At 46.5% G+C, this 18,174-nt stretch overlaps 1 protein-coding gene and 1 long non-coding RNA gene across 5 annotated transcripts; one reads left to right on the top strand and one right to left on the bottom strand.

Annotated features, from left to right (window-relative positions):
* The first annotated feature begins 5,765 nt into the window (after positions 1-5,765).
* ISL1 (ISL LIM homeobox 1) lies at positions 5,766-17,280 on the top strand. Of its 2 annotated transcripts, none has more exons than XM_044932444.1 (6): positions 5,766-6,061; positions 6,897-7,086; positions 9,813-10,072; positions 11,871-12,157; positions 13,370-13,537; positions 14,987-15,525. In XM_044932444.1, exons 1-6 carry the CDS (start codon positions 6,034-6,036, stop codon positions 14,999-15,001), a joined length of 948 nt encoding a protein of 315 aa, XP_044788379.1. In that variant the 5' UTR covers positions 5,766-6,033; the 3' UTR covers positions 15,002-15,525. The 2 variants fall into 2 exon arrangements, with proteins under 2 accessions (XP_044788379.1, XP_006047638.1); XM_006047576.4 differs by lacking the exon at positions 14,987-15,525 and adding an exon at positions 15,542-17,280 and having other exon boundaries at positions 5,769-6,061.
* LOC112580626 lies at positions 16,385-18,097 on the bottom strand. Of its 3 annotated transcripts, none has more exons than XR_006546555.1 (2): positions 17,885-18,097; positions 16,385-16,495 (listed from the first exon to the last, which is right to left on the bottom strand). It is a non-coding gene; the product is annotated as an uncharacterized LOC112580626 (long non-coding RNA). The 3 variants fall into 3 exon arrangements; XR_006546556.1 differs by lacking the exon at positions 17,885-18,097 and adding an exon at positions 17,288-17,802; XR_006546557.1 differs by lacking the exon at positions 17,885-18,097 and adding an exon at positions 17,367-17,802.
* Positions 18,098-18,174: the final 77 nt, after the last annotated feature.

The raw sequence follows: 18,174 nt of genomic DNA, 5'->3' as shown, positions 1-18,174 counted from the left end.
GGTTGCTGGTGGGGGAAGGGGGTGGTCTCTTTGTTTCTCGTTGCTCTTATCCTGGGACTTCGGGTAGGCTAAATTTGTACGACCTACGCGCTTGAACGTAGGCGAGTGGGGTTCTAGGAAATACCAGAAACTTGATCGCAAAGCTCTGAGCCTTCAAAGGAGAGTCAGGCAGGATTTCCTGGGCCTCGGTGAGAGGCTACCTGGGGTAGGAGTGGTCGACCCGGCGCCGCGGGCTGCGCCGGTGCGAAGGGAAGGCGTTCTTGACCCCTTCCGGGAGACCAGTTATTAACTCGGTTGAGTTGATCAAATGACGTTCTTCCTAAAAGGGGTCGTCTCCTGAGCCCCTTTCTCGTGGAATTTAGCAGGTAGAGGAGCGAAGCAAATTCTCCTTTCAACCTAAAGTCGGGGAGAATTAATGAGAGGGCTTAACAGCACGGATCGGGAGGCGTACAAAATTCTAAAGGCACACGCGCCGCGGGCAAAGCCTCCTATTCACCTCCACGGAATCGAATCAGACAACCACCTTTAAGATTTTCCCTAAAATCATATCTTCCGACCTGACTAGCCATTCACTGGGGTTTGCAGAATTTTCTCCAGCCCTGAAACCACATTTTCTCTCACGATCTACGGGTAGATGCCACCAATGACTGCCTCTCCACTTAAAGACAGCCCCCACCCACGCTCCTCTCAAGCTACATTAAACGGCCCTGACACGCTTTAGCCACCAGTTTAATTCATAGAAAGTAGCAATAACTCTTGACATCGCTTCCGCAGCCCACCCGAGGACTCCAGCCCAGGACACCTTATTTTGAGGCTGATTTTTTGAGCGCTGAATTCTGAGACCTGAGAGAATGTTATTTGAGGCTTCCTGGGTAGATTTCCTGGCCTCCAACTCCCTCCCGCGCTGAGCTGGTAATTTTCTGCTGCTCCTCCTCCTCCTCTTGACCTCCAACAAGGTACCTTCGCCTCCCCTCCCCCTCTCCTTCCCAGTAAACCTCCAGTACGAGTTGGAAATCAATCCTTTGGCGCTAAATTCAGACCTGCCGGTTCGACAGGATTGTAGTGGGGGAAATGGTGTCACTTCTTTCAGAAAGAATGTCATTTGATCAGCTACACTTGAGTTAATTCGCTCCGGGTTTCCCGAGAGCTCGGGTGGGTCCGTGGGTGCTTTGCTGGATTCCGTGCATTTCTGGTAGCTTTCAGCTGAACCGCCCAGGACCTTAGGGGATAAAGCTTTTTCGCCCTCAGGACTCCAATTACCAACCCCCCCCCCCCCCCGCCCCCATGATAATCCGGTACATTTAACAAAGGTTTTGCCAGAGGTTGGGTTCAACGCATCCTGGGGGCAGAACCTCTTAGCCCTTTGCACTCATAGGCTCCAACCTGGGCTCCAGGCATAACTCTGGTCCTGTTAAAAACTGTCTGTTCCTAGTCACATAGGGTTTCAAAAAAGAACAAAAAACTTTTTAAAGGAAAGGGTTTCACCTGACATGGCCGGCGCTTTTGTGAAATTATAGTAAATACTTCCAAAAGCACAATTTTAAAAGGAGGGTGCAAATTTCTGTCTTCGCTTGGTCGAAGTCCTATCGGTAATGAGATGCGGAACCTCGCATTTTCAAGACTGATCTGAGGTTTGTGGCTTCGCCGCTGCCGGGAGCGTGGAATTCTATCTTGGCTGGGAACCGAGCAGCAGACCGCACAGGAACGCGGCCTCCCGGGCTGCCGTCTGCCAGTAAAGAAGAGCAGGACTGCTGGTGACAGACACAACTACCTGAACTCAGGCTGAGAAGCTCTGCGTGCGGAAGAAAATTCGTGCTAATTCACCCAGATTGTTTTTACTGGTTAATAAAGCAACTGACACTCAACAAAACCACAATCACAGCAGGAGTCTTTGGCAATATAGTAAGAATCAAGACTAAAGTTTTGTTGTTGTTAACAACTACCTTTATTATTATTATTGCTTAGCATTATGGGGGTGGGGAGTAAAAGGAGAGGGGAAAGAAGAGACAATCGTTTCCTATCCAACGGTACAAACAGAACTTCGCTTTCATTTTTCTGTGAAATTAGAGTGCAGATTCTCTTGATTCATCATTAAGCCACCACCAAAAATTGGAAGAGAGGCAAAGTAGCTCTAAATATCCACATCCACTGCCTTCTGGTTGGAAAATAAATAGTTAATCATGACTCCCTTTATATACATATAATTTATCTGACACTTGGATGTGATTTAAGATACTTATGGTTTGTATAGCTGTATTCTACATGATAGACTACACAGGAAAAGTAAAAACAAAAAGTGTGAGTGGGATAAATATATATGTATCCTATTCCACATTTTCTGAGGTGAATAAAATACATCCATGTTTCATTTTGACCCCCAAATTACATATTTGTGGATATCAGAAAATACAAGTCCTTCAGTTATTTTTTCTGTCAGAACACCTTATTTGTGGAAAATTGGCATTCCAATTGTTATTCACAAACTTGATCTTGGTGTGAGCTAAACACAGCATCACCTCCCTGGGAATAAGTTCAGGGAAAGCTGATCAAAGTTGCCTTTCCTTCCTAATTTTGGTTAGTTGGTGAGGAAAAGCTTTCTCCCTTACTGTACATAATTCCCTCCCCCCCCCAAAAAAAAACTTTTTAACAACAAAATTAAAAATCCACTTATATCTGCCAGAAGTTGTTGGGAAATAAATTCTAAATATGTAATGCTACTTGACAATTGCAGTTAAAACCTATTTAAATATTTGAAATGTATCTTGAGAACATGATATTTGTATAGGAATCTGTATTTGGCATTTTTGATACAGAATGTTTAAAGTTTAATCAAAGCACAGAAAGCAACAACACACAAAAGGCAGGCATAAAGCCCACTAGGAATTTTAGGTGGAAAAGCCCAATAAGCCCATGTGGGCAGATGCCACAGGCTTACATAGAACTTAATAAATCTCAGCATCATTTTTATATTCAAGGACACTAAGTATATTTGGGATGGCCTGGAGGTAATGGTAACTAAGTACTCATATTTTTCTTTTCTTTCTCATCAGTAGAGGAGCTTACAGAGGGGATTCACAAAACTATTTTTAAGGGTAGATTTTTTGACCTAACAGACTATCAAAGGTCAAAATTGAGTCCATTTTTGACAAGAGGGTTTAATCCCCCCTTTGAACACAAGAGGTCGCTCCTGTGATCAAATACTGGGGGAAAATACTGCTAATCACAGTTTGATGTATTCTATAAAAACATTACAATTTTTTTTACAGACATGTTTGATGCATTAATGTGTCTAGAAATCACTTAAAGAAACAGGGGAATAATCTGTGACCAAATCTGAATCTCAAGGTGAAGGGAAACAATAATGCCTGCTATCCTAACTTTGATTTTAATGCAAAATGTATTAGCAACACACAGACCTCCCAAGTACATCCATCGTGGAGCAATGTAACATTGGGTTTCTTCAGCTTGCTCCCTTTGCCAGAGGGTATCTTCTGCATGATCTTTTTACCTCTAACAGCTTAAGAACTTAAGAAAATACTACTTATTTACAGTAACAGTATGGGCTGAAGAGAAACACTCGTTGTCTTCATTATGATGAAACTGCCAGTTACTAACGCTTTTCCTCCAAGCCACATACCAGGTTTTCTTTTTGGACTTGCTATCATCAGCACTAATTCTTTAGTTAGTTAGTTAGTGTGTGTGTGTGTGTGTGTGTGTGTGTGTGTGTGTGTTTGAAGAAGGATGGATAGTGAGGGTGCTTTCTGGATCTCAAATATAAGTCATCAGGCTTCTGGCAGCTTCCGTTGTTTAATTCCATGTTATAAAGGTGACATGATGGAATATGATTGGTTAAAATTCTCTATTTACTTTCTAGGGATATAGTACCTTTTGAAAACAAAACTAAACTAAACTAGTGTCAACTTGGTTATCTGTACAGGAAACATGCCCATATACTGGGACGATTTGCTTCATGTGGTCATTATCAGCATCAGTTTTATCAAAGCAGCCTGACAAAAGACTCCACGCATATAATACCGGAGACACTAGAAAACTGTGAGCAAAAAACAAAAACAGAAACATCCTGCCCCCGACCCCCAACCTGCTAAATCTATCAACATCTAACTTTCGATTTCACACACCCACACCGATATAACTTATAATAGAAATAGAAGGGATGAGATCCAGTTAGAAATTTTCCTTGAGAGAAAACAAAAGCATGTTCTTGGTAAAGCCCCAGCCATATCACGAGGAAATTCACCGTCTTTGCTTCTCTCTGCGCTCTGGAGAAGCATACTGCTGTAAACCGAGCCACTCAGGCCGGCGGAGGGCTCACACCTCTTATCGAGGGCTAGATCTGACGAATGATACAAAGAAAGGAGTTTCCTAACACACCGGGTTTTCTCAAGGCAATGAAACACCGAAATTAAACCTACTACTGCGTGCATTTGCGGAGCTTTTCAGATAAAACTGGCAGTCACACTAGATAAGGAATCAATGTTTAGAAGCTTTTGGAGATGCGGACGGGGAGGGAGGGATTCTTCGTGGCCTCCCTGTGACTTTGTTTTGGAGAGACAGTAAGATATGATGGAACATGTAAGAAATTATTCAAGAGGGTTACCGGCGAGTTGAAGTCACCATTCTTCTCTCTCCAGGTTGTTGATAAGGTAAACACAGCCGGTGAAATGAAATAGGTATTTCGCTGTTCTTCTGTGTTAGACCCCTCCCTACTCAGGCCCTTAGATTGACGCATTTTTAAAATCTCTAGAGACGTGGAGACTTGGCCTTACAATGATCTACACACCACCAGCTAACTGAACACAGTTGCTTAAAAACAAAAGGCAGGAGACCGGCAGAGAGAGGAATCGGATAGGCGTAATAGCTTTGCAAACTTTAAACTACTGGAAGACCACTTTACATTTAGGCTTCGGGTTAGTTCTAGAGTTAAACTGCAAAGCAGACCCCGCGGGTCCGAAAGAGAGAGAAGTCCGCGGAGTCAACTTGGTTAGACCTGTGCACTTCCAACCTGATTCTCCGCTTAGGTAAGAAGCGCCCCTTTACCCCCACCCCGCGTTTCTGGAGATCTGAGGTAAGGGGTTTACGGGGTACTGGGGTAGCAGCAGCGAACAATTCCTCTGGGTCCATTCATCCCAGAACCAGCGTCTTCCCCTAGGCAGCTCCCAGAGCGCCACGCGCAGAAAATTCGGGAACTCACCCGCCCTGGCAACCAAGCCCGGCCGGGCCCGGAGCTGTGTGCCAAAGCGCGAGACCAAACCGAGCCAAACGGCCTGTTCCAAGTCGCCCTTTTCCTAAAGTCCGGAAGGGTCCTCGTCATCTAGAACACCTACCCACCAGCCTCGCCACCAGAGGCGGAAAAGTGAGCCCCGCGCGCAACGCGGCCAGCCGGACTGCGGGGACCCCAGGAGCGCAGGGCGGAGGAGCAGCGCGACAGGAGGCGAGGGCGCTGGCGGCGCGGCCGGCTAGGAGCAAGGGGGAAGGCGGGGCGGAAGGAGGAGAATGGAGGCCAAAAGCCAGAGCCGCCGGAGCACCGGGGGAGAGCGGTCTGAGCCCCGAGCGAGTCGCCTCAGAAGCCCTAATCCTCTCCCGCGGGCTTGCAGAGCGGTCAGTGGCGCACCGCGGCAGCGAGGCTGAAATATGATAATCAGAACAGCTGCGCCGCGCGCCCCGCAGCCAATGGGCGCGGCGCTCGCCTGACGTCCCCGCGCGCTGCGTCAGACCAATGGCGATGGAGCTGAGTTGGAGCAGAGAAGTTTGAGTAAGAGATAAGGAAGAGAGGTGCCCGAGCCGCGCCGAGTCCGCGCCGCCGCAGCGCCTCCGCTCCGCCAACTCCGCCGGCTTAAATTGGACTCCCCGATCAGCGAGGGCGCGGCGCAGCCGGGCAGCGGGCTCTCTCATCCTTGGCAACCCCAGGGGCCACTGTTTCCCACTTAGCCACAGCTCCAGCATCCTCTCTGTGGGCTGTTCACCAACTGTACAACCACCATTTCACTGTGGACATTACTCCCTGTTACAGATATGGGAGACATGGGAGATCCACCAAAAAGTAAGAAGCGATTTTACCTTGTGGGGCTCGGTGTGCTGTTCTTGTGCGGGGGTCTCTCAGGCACGGGTGCCAAGGGCTCTTCGGAGTTGGAGTCATTGCTTGGAGAAAGAGAGAGAAGGTGGCTTTTTCTTGTTGCCGCCACGCCTGCATGCTTGCTGTCGGTTCCGATCTTCGGGAAACTGATCGTACCTTGTGTTTGAATTCGCCTGCGAGTGTCCTCCAAAACCTTAGCCTTCCGGTGCTAAGCGGCGGTTTTCTCCTTGGGACTCTGGAGCTCTCCGAGAAGGTTATTCTGTTGCAAAGATCTGCCAGCACGTACAATACCCGGAGATGTGAATTAGCATTAGACTTGCAAAAGAGAACGAGTGACAACTGTATTGATGTCTGCTCTTGCTAACAATATCCAGTCCTATGTGCTATTTAAGAGCGTGCTTCATGGAAAATATAGACATCCCTGCGTTCACTTAACGCTTCTAGTCAAAACCTTTTCTTTGACTTGACTTATCCATAATCTTTCCCAATGATTATGGCAAAGAGGGAGGAGGGAGGGAAAAGAAATACAAAATGAACGGGTTTGATTGCGTGCTAGGCTTGCAAATGCAGACTATTCAAATCTGCATTTTATATATATTCCACCTCCTTTTAAAAATGAGTCAAGGTTTTGATGGCACACTTCAATTACCATCCCAAAGTGCAATACTCTTAAAAGAAAGAAAGAAAGAAAGAAAGAAAAAAAAACTCCCAGAGTACGCCCTATAAGAGAACGACACTAAAAGTGTGTTTATCTCTGTAGGAAGTAAACGGTTAGTCAATCATGTATTTATTTTCATTTCAGAAAAACGTCTGATTTCCCTGTGTGTTGGTTGCGGCAATCAAATTCACGATCAGTATATTCTGAGGGTTTCTCCGGATTTGGAATGGCATGCGGCATGTTTGAAATGTGCGGAGTGTAATCAGTATTTGGACGAGAGCTGTACGTGCTTTGTTAGAGATGGGAAAACCTACTGTAAAAGAGATTATATCAGGTACGCCATTTATACCGTTTACTTAATTTTGTGCGAGTCCCCTTCCTCTCCCCATTCGCTATTTATTATTTTGTGTGGCTTTGTCTTTTGCCAGAGTATGCCTTAATGGGTACTAGCGTGCAGAAGTTACCCCTGTAAATGTAGTAAATTAAACTATGCTGTTCATTTTACTTTTCAGGGGAAAAAAAATGAGACTCAATAGTGGTTTTCATAAATAATGTGCTTTGAAGCTTTGTTTAATTGCTCTTCGAATTTGTGATGCTGAAATTATTTTCCTGTTATCCTCCCCTTTCCAAAACAAACTTAAAAAATTCAGGATGAATAAGTTGGGGTTTCGAAACTTTTTAAAAGGTTGGATTTTATTCTGTTATACATTGTTTTTCCTTTTTATTTTAATTCAATATTTTATTAGTAACTTCCAGATTCTTTGAAGACGTCAATGCAATAGGTAAAATAAAAGTTTGACCTAGGCATGTTTAAAAGTGTACTTTGCAAGAGCAAATTGAGGTGTTGCCCTTTACTTTTTGGGTAAGGGATCCTGCTTGGAAAATTTAAAAACCAACTCAAATCTTCTCTGTAAAAACCACTGGGAGATTTAATCTTTTTAAATATTAACCCTTTGGTGACATCTGACTGTCTTCTTATCTTATCTGAGCTGATGAACTAGACAGAGCAGATCAAATTGCCCATCATCTGTCTATGAACAAGCGGTATATTTAGATAATTGAACAGCTTCCTTTCTCACATTAAAATCTGGTAACTGATAAAATGAGCGAATTGCCCATACTGACAAGAATAAAATCACATAAGGAACGTCCTGAGTTTTTTTCTTTCAATTTATTTTGCATCTAAACTTCATGCATTGCCAATCTCAAATTTTCTCAGACTTGTGTATACATATGTCAGAAAATTTATTTTCTGCCTAAGGAAGGAAGTAGAATTTCCAAAGAAAATATTATTGTTTTAAGAACAAAACAGAAGAGATAACACCTTCATTATTATGTTGAATAATAAAGAATATTATCTTTAAAAATAAATTGTCCAGTGGCTATTAACAAGTAATTAGCTTTGGAAGTTACAGAGTTTATGGAGCTGAGAACTTAAAGTTTAGTTAGGATTTAAGTATGCAGTTAACGATTTTTTTTTTTCTGCTCACTTGGTGTTCAGTATTTTTTCTTATTTTCAAACCATGAAGTGGAGAGCATAATTTTAATAGATAAAGGTGAACAGTGCAGGGGGGAAAAGTTTATGAATACTTCGGTGGTGGGAGAGGAGAATGAGAGCAAAGAGGGGAAGTGGGGAGCTGGAGGAAGGGGGAGGGATTTTCCCAATTGTTTGGTCACAGGCAAGGTAAAGTCCTCATCCTATGAAATGGCAGATCTCACATGGAGTAGGCGGAGGGAAGGAAAACTTTTGAATCTACCTTCTAACCTCTGACAAATGAGCCGTTTTCAATTGTTTACTTGATTGGTGTATGAGCTCCAGATTCTGGAGAGGGGGCCATTGCTCCTGTGGGGGTCGTGTTTTGCTCAGCTGTATTCAGACCTGCATGTGCCTAATTCTGCATACATGCTTGTGGAAGGAACCAATTGCTTTTACCTTTTCTTCTCCACTCTTTCAACTGTGTGTGTGTGTGTGTGTGTGTGTGTGTGTGCGCGCGCGCGCGCGCGCGCTTGCCCGCGTGCAACTGTGTGTGTCCCTTTGAAATCCTGTAGTTGTAAGAGGAGAACAGAGAGACCGTTGAGATTTCCCAAAACCTTTCTCCCCTTGGGGGAGCGAGGTTCCCCCCACTGCCCCTCTTTGTGTGGATCTTTGCCTCTCCTCCATTCTGTTTGTAGGAATGCCCCCTCTCTGGTTATGTGGAGAGGGGGCCAGGGCAGGGCCTCTAGATGAAACCTACAAGGATTGTCTGTTGGTAAGGAAAGGTGAGCTGCAAGGAAGACTTTACAAGTGAGTCTTTTCATTTTTCTGGCAGGTCAGAGTTCTCAGACAGACAGAAATAGAGGTAGATGTTTCAGCAACTGGATAAAGATGGAAGGAGCCCAAGCAGATTTTAAAAAAATTAATGAGAGGAAGAACGGAGAGGAAACTTTGTGGTAACATTGTTGCCTGAGGAAAAAATCTTTAGCTGGGGAAACAGCAATGGGCTCCTGATCCAGAAAGGACTCTGGAAACCCTCAGAGGTTTCATTTTGTTCTAATGCCTGTACATTTGTGTATGTTTTGTGGGGTGACAATCTCATTGCCCAACCTCCTTTTCTTTTGAAAGGAGGATGCAGGTTGCAGTTTTAGAGACGTTTCTAGCAGCAGAAATTGGGGGATAGGAAGGTGAAAATGTGGGACCAGTGGCTCCCGGATTCACCCCGGGGTTCCTTCCTGCCAAGAGGAGCAAGAGCCACCAGGGTACTGGTCGCTGGAGCAGCCGCCCAGGCTTCCAACACATCAAACATTTCTCTCTAGTTTGGACTGGGCGTTCTCAACTAAGAGGTACAGACCGAGACACAGAGGTTCATAGGCAAGGGAAACGGAGCGGGAAAAGAAAGAAATCTAATCGTTTCCATCCTCCCATTCCCAGCTTGCCTGCTAATGCTGATTTCAGTGTCTCAGGGAGTTGTGGCCGAGGTCGCCAGCGACCCTAGACCCAGGGCAGCGCCCGCCTGAAGTGACTCCCTCTCTCTCTTTGCTTCCCTTCCTTCCCGGCCCGCCCCCCATCCCACTCCCGTGCAGGTTGTACGGGATCAAATGCGCCAAGTGCAGCATCGGCTTCAGCAAAAACGATTTCGTGATGCGCGCACGCTCCAAGGTGTACCACATCGAGTGTTTCCGCTGCGTGGCCTGCAGCCGCCAGCTTATCCCCGGGGATGAGTTCGCGCTGCGGGAGGACGGGCTCTTCTGCCGCGCCGACCACGACGTGGTGGAGAGGGCCAGCCTGGGCGCCGGCGATCCGCTCAGCCCCTTGCACCCGGCGCGGCCGCTGCAAATGGCAGGTACTCCTGGGAGCGGAGGGAGGCCCTCCTCGGGGATGCCGGTGCGAGGCGAGGCCAGCGCCGTGCCGCGATCTTGGGACCCACGCGGCGGCCGCTGCAGCTGCCAGTTACACGGAGGGTTCTAGGTGCGGTTTGCACAGTGCTTCCCTCTTTTTTGCGGCCAGCTTCAATGCACTCAGTGTCTCCCTTGACTCCCCTGGCACACCTACACTACACGTCTGTGTGTCTATGTGTGGGTGCCCGCGAATGTACACCACTTGTGCACGCATGTATACACACGCCCAAACAGTACTTCCAGGTCACCTTGGCCTCCAAACCGTGGCTTTCTGACGACGGGCTTCAGCTTCCCTCCAGGTATTCTCTGCCGCTTCCTAATTAAAGGGGTGGAGCTCTGGGCCCCTGGAGCTTCCTCCTTTAACCCAATGAAGGAAACTTAAGTCAAGTTAGCCCCTCAGTTCCTTTTTTCCTTGCCAACTGCCCCACACTCCAAAATATTTTTGAAGTGTATCTTCATCCCTTTGTTAGACAGGGGACCTAAAAAGATACAGTTTTAATAATTGCAAGCCTTCGCACAGAGCCGTCATTTAAAACTGTCAACAAGGTAATCTGCAGTAATTGCCTTTTAAAGGGAGCCTGCCTCTTTAAACTGTTCATTCTACTTGATTTGGTGAGAATTTCATCTTCAGGCCTGTTGCTGTGACACCTAGTTGACCTCATAGGTGTTGACCTGACCCCGGGGGTCCTGGAAAAATGCAAGATTTGTAACATACAGATCTGAGGGCCCTTGGCCCAGGAAGGAGAGTAGAAATAGAACAGGGTTGGCCCGGAGTGGGGGCCACAGGTAGGAAGGCCGATAAAGTTTCCAAACCTGCCTTTCGGTCTTAAGTGGAACTGTCCGGTGTATAATCCGCCGGGAACCCTGGTGGTGAAAAATCTACAGCTCTTCCCCCTCTGCTTTTCTGGCAGAATTCTTCTCTTAAGAATTCTGTCAGGAGCATGGGAGGGGTTGTGACTTAGCTTGCGGGGGAGCCAAGCCAGTGGTGGCAACTTCTGTTAGTGCAACCTGGGCTCTGCTGTGGAACACGTAGAGTATTGGGAGGGGGTCAGGAGCATGCCCCAACTGTCTTTTCTCTAGAGGCCGGGCAGCTCTAAAGAGTATCGGTTTTCCTTTTTGGGGGAGCAGATAGCATCGGGAACCATCCAGGTAGATTTAGTAGATCCAGGTAGAGTACGAAGGATCAGAAGCTGGAGAGACGGCCGAAATACCGAATTTCTTTATCCTCTTGACATTAACTACCCTCCGGGGACTGAAGTTCAACGCTCTCCGGCAGAATTCTTCTCCGCCTTAGTTGCAGACATCCCACGGGGGTAGTGTCTCTCGGTGTCACTGGGTGTTCTGCCTTTCCTTCCCTTGCGGGGCCTGTGACGGGGGGAGGGGAATCTGGGCCCCGATCTGGGTCCTAGGAAAGGCGAGAAGGGAGGAGAAACTAGGAAGAACGATGCCACCCTTGCTGTGAACCGGGAGACAGAACCTGAGAGATGCGCCCCTTTGCTAACTCCGCCGTGTTGACTCGAGCAGGGGCGGAGGCCGCTTTCTTGGGTCCAGACTACTTAGCATTGACCTCTTAAGATTAGAGAGCGAGATTTCATTCTCCCTTTTGCGTCCCGCACCCCCACCTCTGCCGCCTCTGCTTTGTCTGTCGAGGTCTCAAAGCCCTGGCCATTGTCCCATTTTCCCCGGATCAGCGCGGGCAGGCGGGCAGCCTGGCCCGCGCTCACCGCGCCCCTTGCCCCGCAGCCGAGCCCATCTCCGCCCGGCAGCCGGCCCTGCGGCCCCATGTCCACAAGCAGCCCGAGAAGACCACCCGCGTGCGGACTGTGCTGAACGAGAAGCAGCTGCACACCTTGCGGACCTGCTACGCCGCTAACCCCCGGCCCGATGCGCTCATGAAGGAGCAACTGGTGGAGATGACCGGCCTCAGTCCCCGTGTGATCCGGGTCTGGTTTCAGAACAAGCGGTGCAAGGATAAGAAGCGGAGCATCATGATGAAGCAGCTCCAGCAACAGCAGCCCAATGATAAAACTGTGAGTGGCCCTGGGCCGGGCAGGGGGCTCGAGGAGGCTTGCGTGCTGTCTGCCCATATGGGTTGGCTCTCTCCCTCTGGCTCCCGAGCAGGAGCTGGCCCTGGCGGCCCCTCACTCCCACCCGCACCCCGGGGAGAGGCCACCGGCCCGGCCCACCCGCCAGGGCCCCAGATGCTCCAGGAGGCCCCTCTTGCGGGTTGGAGGCCCACCCGCCCCCAGCCCACATGGGTGGGCTCTCCTGCCCTTCAATTTCGCCCTCTTGCCCCATCCCAGATCAGGAGGGGCAGTCGCCCCCACCGTGGGCAGAGAGGCCTTGAGCTGGTTTGCCAAAGTTCTGGTTGTCAGTTCCTCAGACACCCGAGGGGAGGAAGGGAGGAATCCTTGCTTTCCTATTTAATCCAGGGTCACTCTGGGTGCCCCTTGGTGGGAGGCCTGCTGCAGAGCCCCCAGGCCAGGAAAGTCCCCAAGGTGACCCATGAAAATAGGACACCCTCTGCTCCAGGTCAAGCCCAGGTCTCTAGAGATGTCAGGCCCCTGGCATCCCTGGGCCGGGACAGCACCCACCAGGCAGGCCTCCTGGTTAAGTTAAGAGTTTTTTTTTTTTTTTTTTTTAGCTTTTCCTTTTTACTGCTTAGGCCATATTTTTAAATGCCATAAAACCTGCTGTCATTAAATGTGGCAGACCAGCCAAGCCTGGGCCAGGGCACTTTCGAAGTTGGTTAGTGCATAACAGCACAATAGCTGCCAGACCTAAATGCTTGGAAGTGGGGGTTGGCTCCCAGAGAATTGCCTGGAGAAAATCTAACCAAAAGTCTGATTCACCGAAACTGCCCAGAAAACCACCATGTCTAGAGGCTGAAGGGAGGCCCTTCCTGCTCTAGTTTTCTGCTGAGATGCTGTGGCTTGGGAAGGCAGACAGGGGAAACTGAGATGACTACTGAATATAAGGGGAAAGAAGAAAGTTCAGACAGAATTTCACTTCCTAAGGTTCAAGCATAGCTAATAGCTCAGCCCACAGAAGCAGAAAAACAAAACATAATAAAACAAAACTGAACCCTGGCTAATATCCATAGGTGCAGCAGATTAACTGAGTCAATAAAGGCAACTATATAGATAAGATAATACCAGGGTATATTTGTTTAGCCTGCACAGACAATGGAGGGAGGGAGTTTGCTCATTAACATGTTGGGTTTGGGGGGTGCCTATTCACAGAATATCCAAGGGATGACAGGAACTCCCATGGTGGCTGCCAGTCCAGAGAGACATGACGGTGGCTTACAGGCAAACCCAGTGGAGGTGCAAAGTTACCAGCCGCCTTGGAAAGTACTCAGTGACTTCGCCTTGCAGAGTGACATCGATCAGCCGGCTTTTCAGCAACTGGTAAGTGTCAGCTCCCAGGTTGGGGAGGCTGAATCTCCAAAGAAAGGAGATTCTGATCAAACTGTCACACAATTAAAGATTCTGGGAGTATGGAGGGGGCCACTCTAGCCCCAGGATTGGGGAGAGCCAAGGGAGGCCTGGTGGAAGGAAGGAATGCAAGGAAAACAGGCCTCTTGTGAGTCTACTCTATGAGACTTTGTAATGTGACCATTTACGTTGAATTTTCTATCAATCAGGCCTGCTCTTAGGGATTAGCTTCAAGGTACCTAACTCACTAGACACAATGTGGGAAGGGGTGTACTGGGTTGCAGCATCATACATCTCCAACTTGTAGAGTCAAAAGGGACATTAGAGATCACCTTGGCATTTTGATCAGCAGCTAGTAAATATACTCCTTCCTCAGCTCCTAGAGAATGATCTTGTTAAGGCCCTAAATCAAGGTGATTATAATAATAATCATTGTTGTTATACATAATCAATTTTATTATCAGTGGTTAGCGGGCACCCACATTGCAATTTTCAAACCTATCAATAAAGAGTTCAGTTATTCAGAGATGTGACTGATGCTTTTTGTAACTATATCCCTTTCTGGGACTGTATCTTAATCTAAAATGTTGGACAGCTTAAACATTTTTTTAGGGTATAAGTTCAAATAGCATACACAGTCATGTTCTGTGGGGCATGTATTGCAAACAGAATCAGAGTTCTATCAATCGGATAAGAATATAAAAGCCTCTCTTAGCATTAATGTTTTACACATCCAGAGAAGAGAAAATCAACTCACCTTTCATCTACAAAAGGCTTAAGGGTAAAGAGAACTAAGATTATTAAGTGTATGTCCTTGTGATATGACATATGTTCATAAGGCTTTTTTTCCCTTAAATAATAAACAGCCATATAGAATCTTGTTCTATAAAACATGATCCGTCATAAAAACTTGTTGCCTTCTTTGAAAATAAAGCTTGAATTGAGGTTAGTATTTTACCCTCACATTTACCTGGAGGGCATTTTCTTTCTTTGTGGCAACAGTTGGGTAATGGACCACAGGCAGTGCATTAAAAATTGCTTGGCCCAGGTGTCTGTTTGCAAATAGGCCAGTCTAAAGGAGGCAAAAAAGTCCCTTGACCGTCACAGTGGGAAAGTTCAATAAGGTAGGAAGAAAGGTAGACCCTGGAATTAGGAAAAAGAGCTGATTTTTAGTGTCACGCTAATCTTGCCAGTTATTTGGATCATAGAAGGCAGGTAAGGGGAGGTTTCAGGGCAGCCAAGCGTTTGCACCTTCTGAATCTTTAGTGTCAGCTGAGAGCAGCCAAAGAGTGGGGCGGGGGCGGGAGTGTTGAGAGCAGAGTGGAGAAGAAGGTTTACAACAGCAACACAATACTTTGGACTTAAGGAGCCAGATATTTATAATATGGGTGACGTTATAATATATGGGTCTCCTCTTGGAAGGAAGAGCCTGATTGAAAGAGAAAAAGAGGCCAAAGGCAGCAGGACCAACAAGAAGGAAGAAAGCCCCTGCTGTGAACTCTCTGAGGAGTTAATCATTGTTCTCTGGAGCCTCCTCTGAATCTCCCGTCACAGGATCTAAGCGTTGTGTTATGGATTTTTCAACTGGAGAAGAGAGGCTTTGATGCCTGGAGACTGAGAACTCGTCTGCTCCCAGGGAAACATGTAGCCGGCAGGATAATTTTATTTTCAGTATGCATGGTAGAGTTGCAATGCCATTTTACAGTGGGAAACACATTTGTTCTTAAATAATTTAATGCAACATAATGTTGGGAATTCAGTTTCATTTAAAACAGAGATCTCTTGGAAGATGGGAAAGTGAGAGGATTTCTTCTCATTTTTTTTTCATTATAGGTTTTCTTTAAGCCTGTTAAAATTCAATTATATATGCGGATATCTCTATATCTATCTGTCTATACACACACACAAGACGAGTTTATAATCCTTTTGTGAATACGATCATAGCCTCCTGTATTCATGTCTCAACCTTCTGTGCAGGTTAATTTTTCAGAAGGAGGACCGGGCTCTAATTCCACTGGCAGTGAAGTGGCGTCGATGTCCTCTCAGCTCCCAGATACACCTAACAGCATGGTAGCCAGTCCAATTGAGGCATGAGGAACATTCATTCAGACGTATTTTTTTTTCCCTGTTGGAGAAAGTGGGAAATTATAATGTTGAACTCCGAAACAAAAGTATTTAACGACCCAGTCAATGAAAACTGAATCGAGAAATGAATGCTCCATGAAATGCACGAAGTCTGTTTTAATGACAAGGTGATATGGTAGCAACACTGTGAAGACAATCATGGGATTTTACTAGAATTAAAACAGCAAACAAAACCCAAACCCAACATAACGCTATCCAATGACCTTAGGAATACTGAAAGAAAAAAAAAAAAAGACGTTTTTGAAACGTAGAGGATTTATATTCAAGGATCTCAAAAAAAGCATTTTCATTTCACTGCACATCTAGAGAAAAGCAGAAATAGAGATTTTCTAGTCCATCTTATTCTGAATGGTGCTGTTTCTATATTGGTCATTGCCTTGCCAAACAGGAGCTCCAGCAAATGAGCAGGAAGAGAAACTGGCCTCTTTGGCTGAAAGAGTCCTTTCAAGAAGGTGGAGCTGCTTGGTTTGCGATGTTTTTAGTTGACTTTAACAAGGGGTTAATTGAAATCCTGGGTCTCTAGCATGTCCTGTAGCTGATTACTTTTTTTCCTTTTGCCCCTCCCCCCTCTTTTTTTTTTTTGAGATCCATCCTCTATCAAGAAGTCTGAAGCGACTTTAAAGGTTTTTGAATTCAGATTTAAAAACCAACTTATAAAGCATTGCAACAAGGTTACCTCTATTTTGCCACAAGCGTCTCGGGATTGTGTTCGACTTGTGTCCGTCCAAGAACTTTTCCCCCAAAGATGTGTATAGTTATTGGTTAAAATGACTGTTTTCTCTCTCTCTGGAAATAAAGAGGAAAAAAGGAAACTTTTTTTTTTGTTTGCTCTTGCATTGCAAAAATTATAAAGTAATTTATTATTTATTGTCAGAAGACTTGCCACTTTTCATGTCATTTGACATTATTTTTTGTTTGCTGAAGTAAAAAAGAAAAAGATAAAGGTTGTACCGTGGTCTTTGAATTATATGTCTAATTCTATTTGTTTTGTCTTTTTTTTTTTTCTTAAATATTATGTGAAATGAAAGCGCCATATGTAGAATTATATCTTCAGGACTATTTCACCAATAAATGTTTGGCATAGATAAATAAATAAATGCAATGATCCAGGGTCCCTCTTTTATATGTTTACAAGTTAAGTCATTAAAATGTCTGAAATTAAGGACTGCATGTGAATGGGCTAAACTGAAATACAATAGGTGTGATATTTTATTGCAAATAGTTAAGATGGAGCTTGCAAATTTGCATTTCAATAGTTGGGGAAAACTGGTCGGAAGCTTATAACTCTCAGCTGTGATAATGTTATTGGCTTTTTAAAAAATATCCTCAGTCCTGTTCCCCACCTTTTTTTCCTCCTCTTTTCTTGCCCTACCCTCCATCCTATCCTATGCCACCCCACCGAAAATAGGAAGAAGGTCCTGCTTAAAAAGGATTTTGATCGAGTCACTATTTTTATCTTAGAGTGCTTTCTACCAAAGTCGCCTGCTTAGGATTATTGAAATGACCCATATTTCAAGTATAAGCTCTTGCTAAAAGAGAGGCTTTCTGCCTAGCCAGTGAAGTATGACCATTATTTACCAGTGGCGGCTGTCAGCCGATAGAGAAATGCTGCTTTATTTGCGCAGAAGACCAGGCCAAGAGAGGGGAGTTTTCTCACCAGTTCCCAGACGAGCCAGAGTGGGTCTTTCCTTGCCTCTTCCTCCCACCGCCGCTTCCAACTGGTTTCCTACCCGCCCCCTCCCCTTCTCTCTTCCCCAACTCCGATCCCCCAAACCTTAGGAGGGTGACGGGTTAGGGTGGAGAAGCGCTGCGGGGGCTCGGTCGGGTACTGCCTTTTATGGGCAGGGGTCCTCGTAGCGTGCTCCGCCGCCCCGTCGGCGGTCTGAGTTTCGTGGACGTGCGGGCTCCACACCTTTCTCGCTGGCATTGAGCCGTAGCTCCTGTGCTAGAGGCAGAACTCAGGGACGGAGAAATGGCTCTGCTCGAAATCAGCTGGCTTCTCGGTTCGTTTGCGGGTAAAGAGCCAGGATTTGGGGCTCCACCCTGTCCCCTCTGCTCCCCCCACCCCGCCACCATGATACCCTGGCTCTTTAGAAACGGGATGCATTTGTACGCACGAGTGCAATGCCTTTTTAAACATCTGACAACTCGTAATAAACACGAAAGCTAACGTACCCTCAATCGTGTGTTTCTGGCGTGCGCCCCTACGGACCCTTGGCGAGTGGGGCATGCCGGAGGCCGGGCTGGAGACGGAAGAGCCCCGCGGCTCCCCACCTCTCAAGTCGCTTTCACCCGCTCCAAACCTGCCGCAAGTCGGGAAACGAGCTTCAATTAGGCTTTTGTTTGGCCTCGTTCTACATAACGGGTTAATTACAGGCTCTAACGTGGGGGCAGAGAGAAAACAAACTTTGCATTGAAAATGCTACAGTGCATTAGACATGCCCGTTGATTACTTTGATTGTTGT

The sequence above is a fragment of the Bubalus bubalis genome, chromosome 19 (assembly GCF_019923935.1).
Source record: "Bubalus bubalis isolate 160015118507 breed Murrah chromosome 19, NDDB_SH_1, whole genome shotgun sequence".
NCBI classification, from domain to species: domain Eukaryota; kingdom Metazoa; phylum Chordata; class Mammalia; order Artiodactyla; family Bovidae; genus Bubalus; species Bubalus bubalis.
Note: the sequence above shows the minus strand (reverse complement) of the source record. Positions and strands in the feature narration are given on the sequence as shown.

Coding starts and splice junctions, on each gene's coding strand:
- ISL1 (XM_006047576.4), top strand. CDS start 6,034: ATGGGAGACATGGGAGATCCACCAAAAA. Junction 7,087..9,812: donor TGTAAAAGAGATTATATCAG/GTACGCCATTTA, acceptor ACTCCCGTGCAG/GTTGTACGGGATCAAATGCG. Junction 12,158..13,369: donor AGCAGCCCAATGATAAAACT/GTGAGTGGCCCT, acceptor GCCTATTCACAG/AATATCCAAGGGATGACAGG.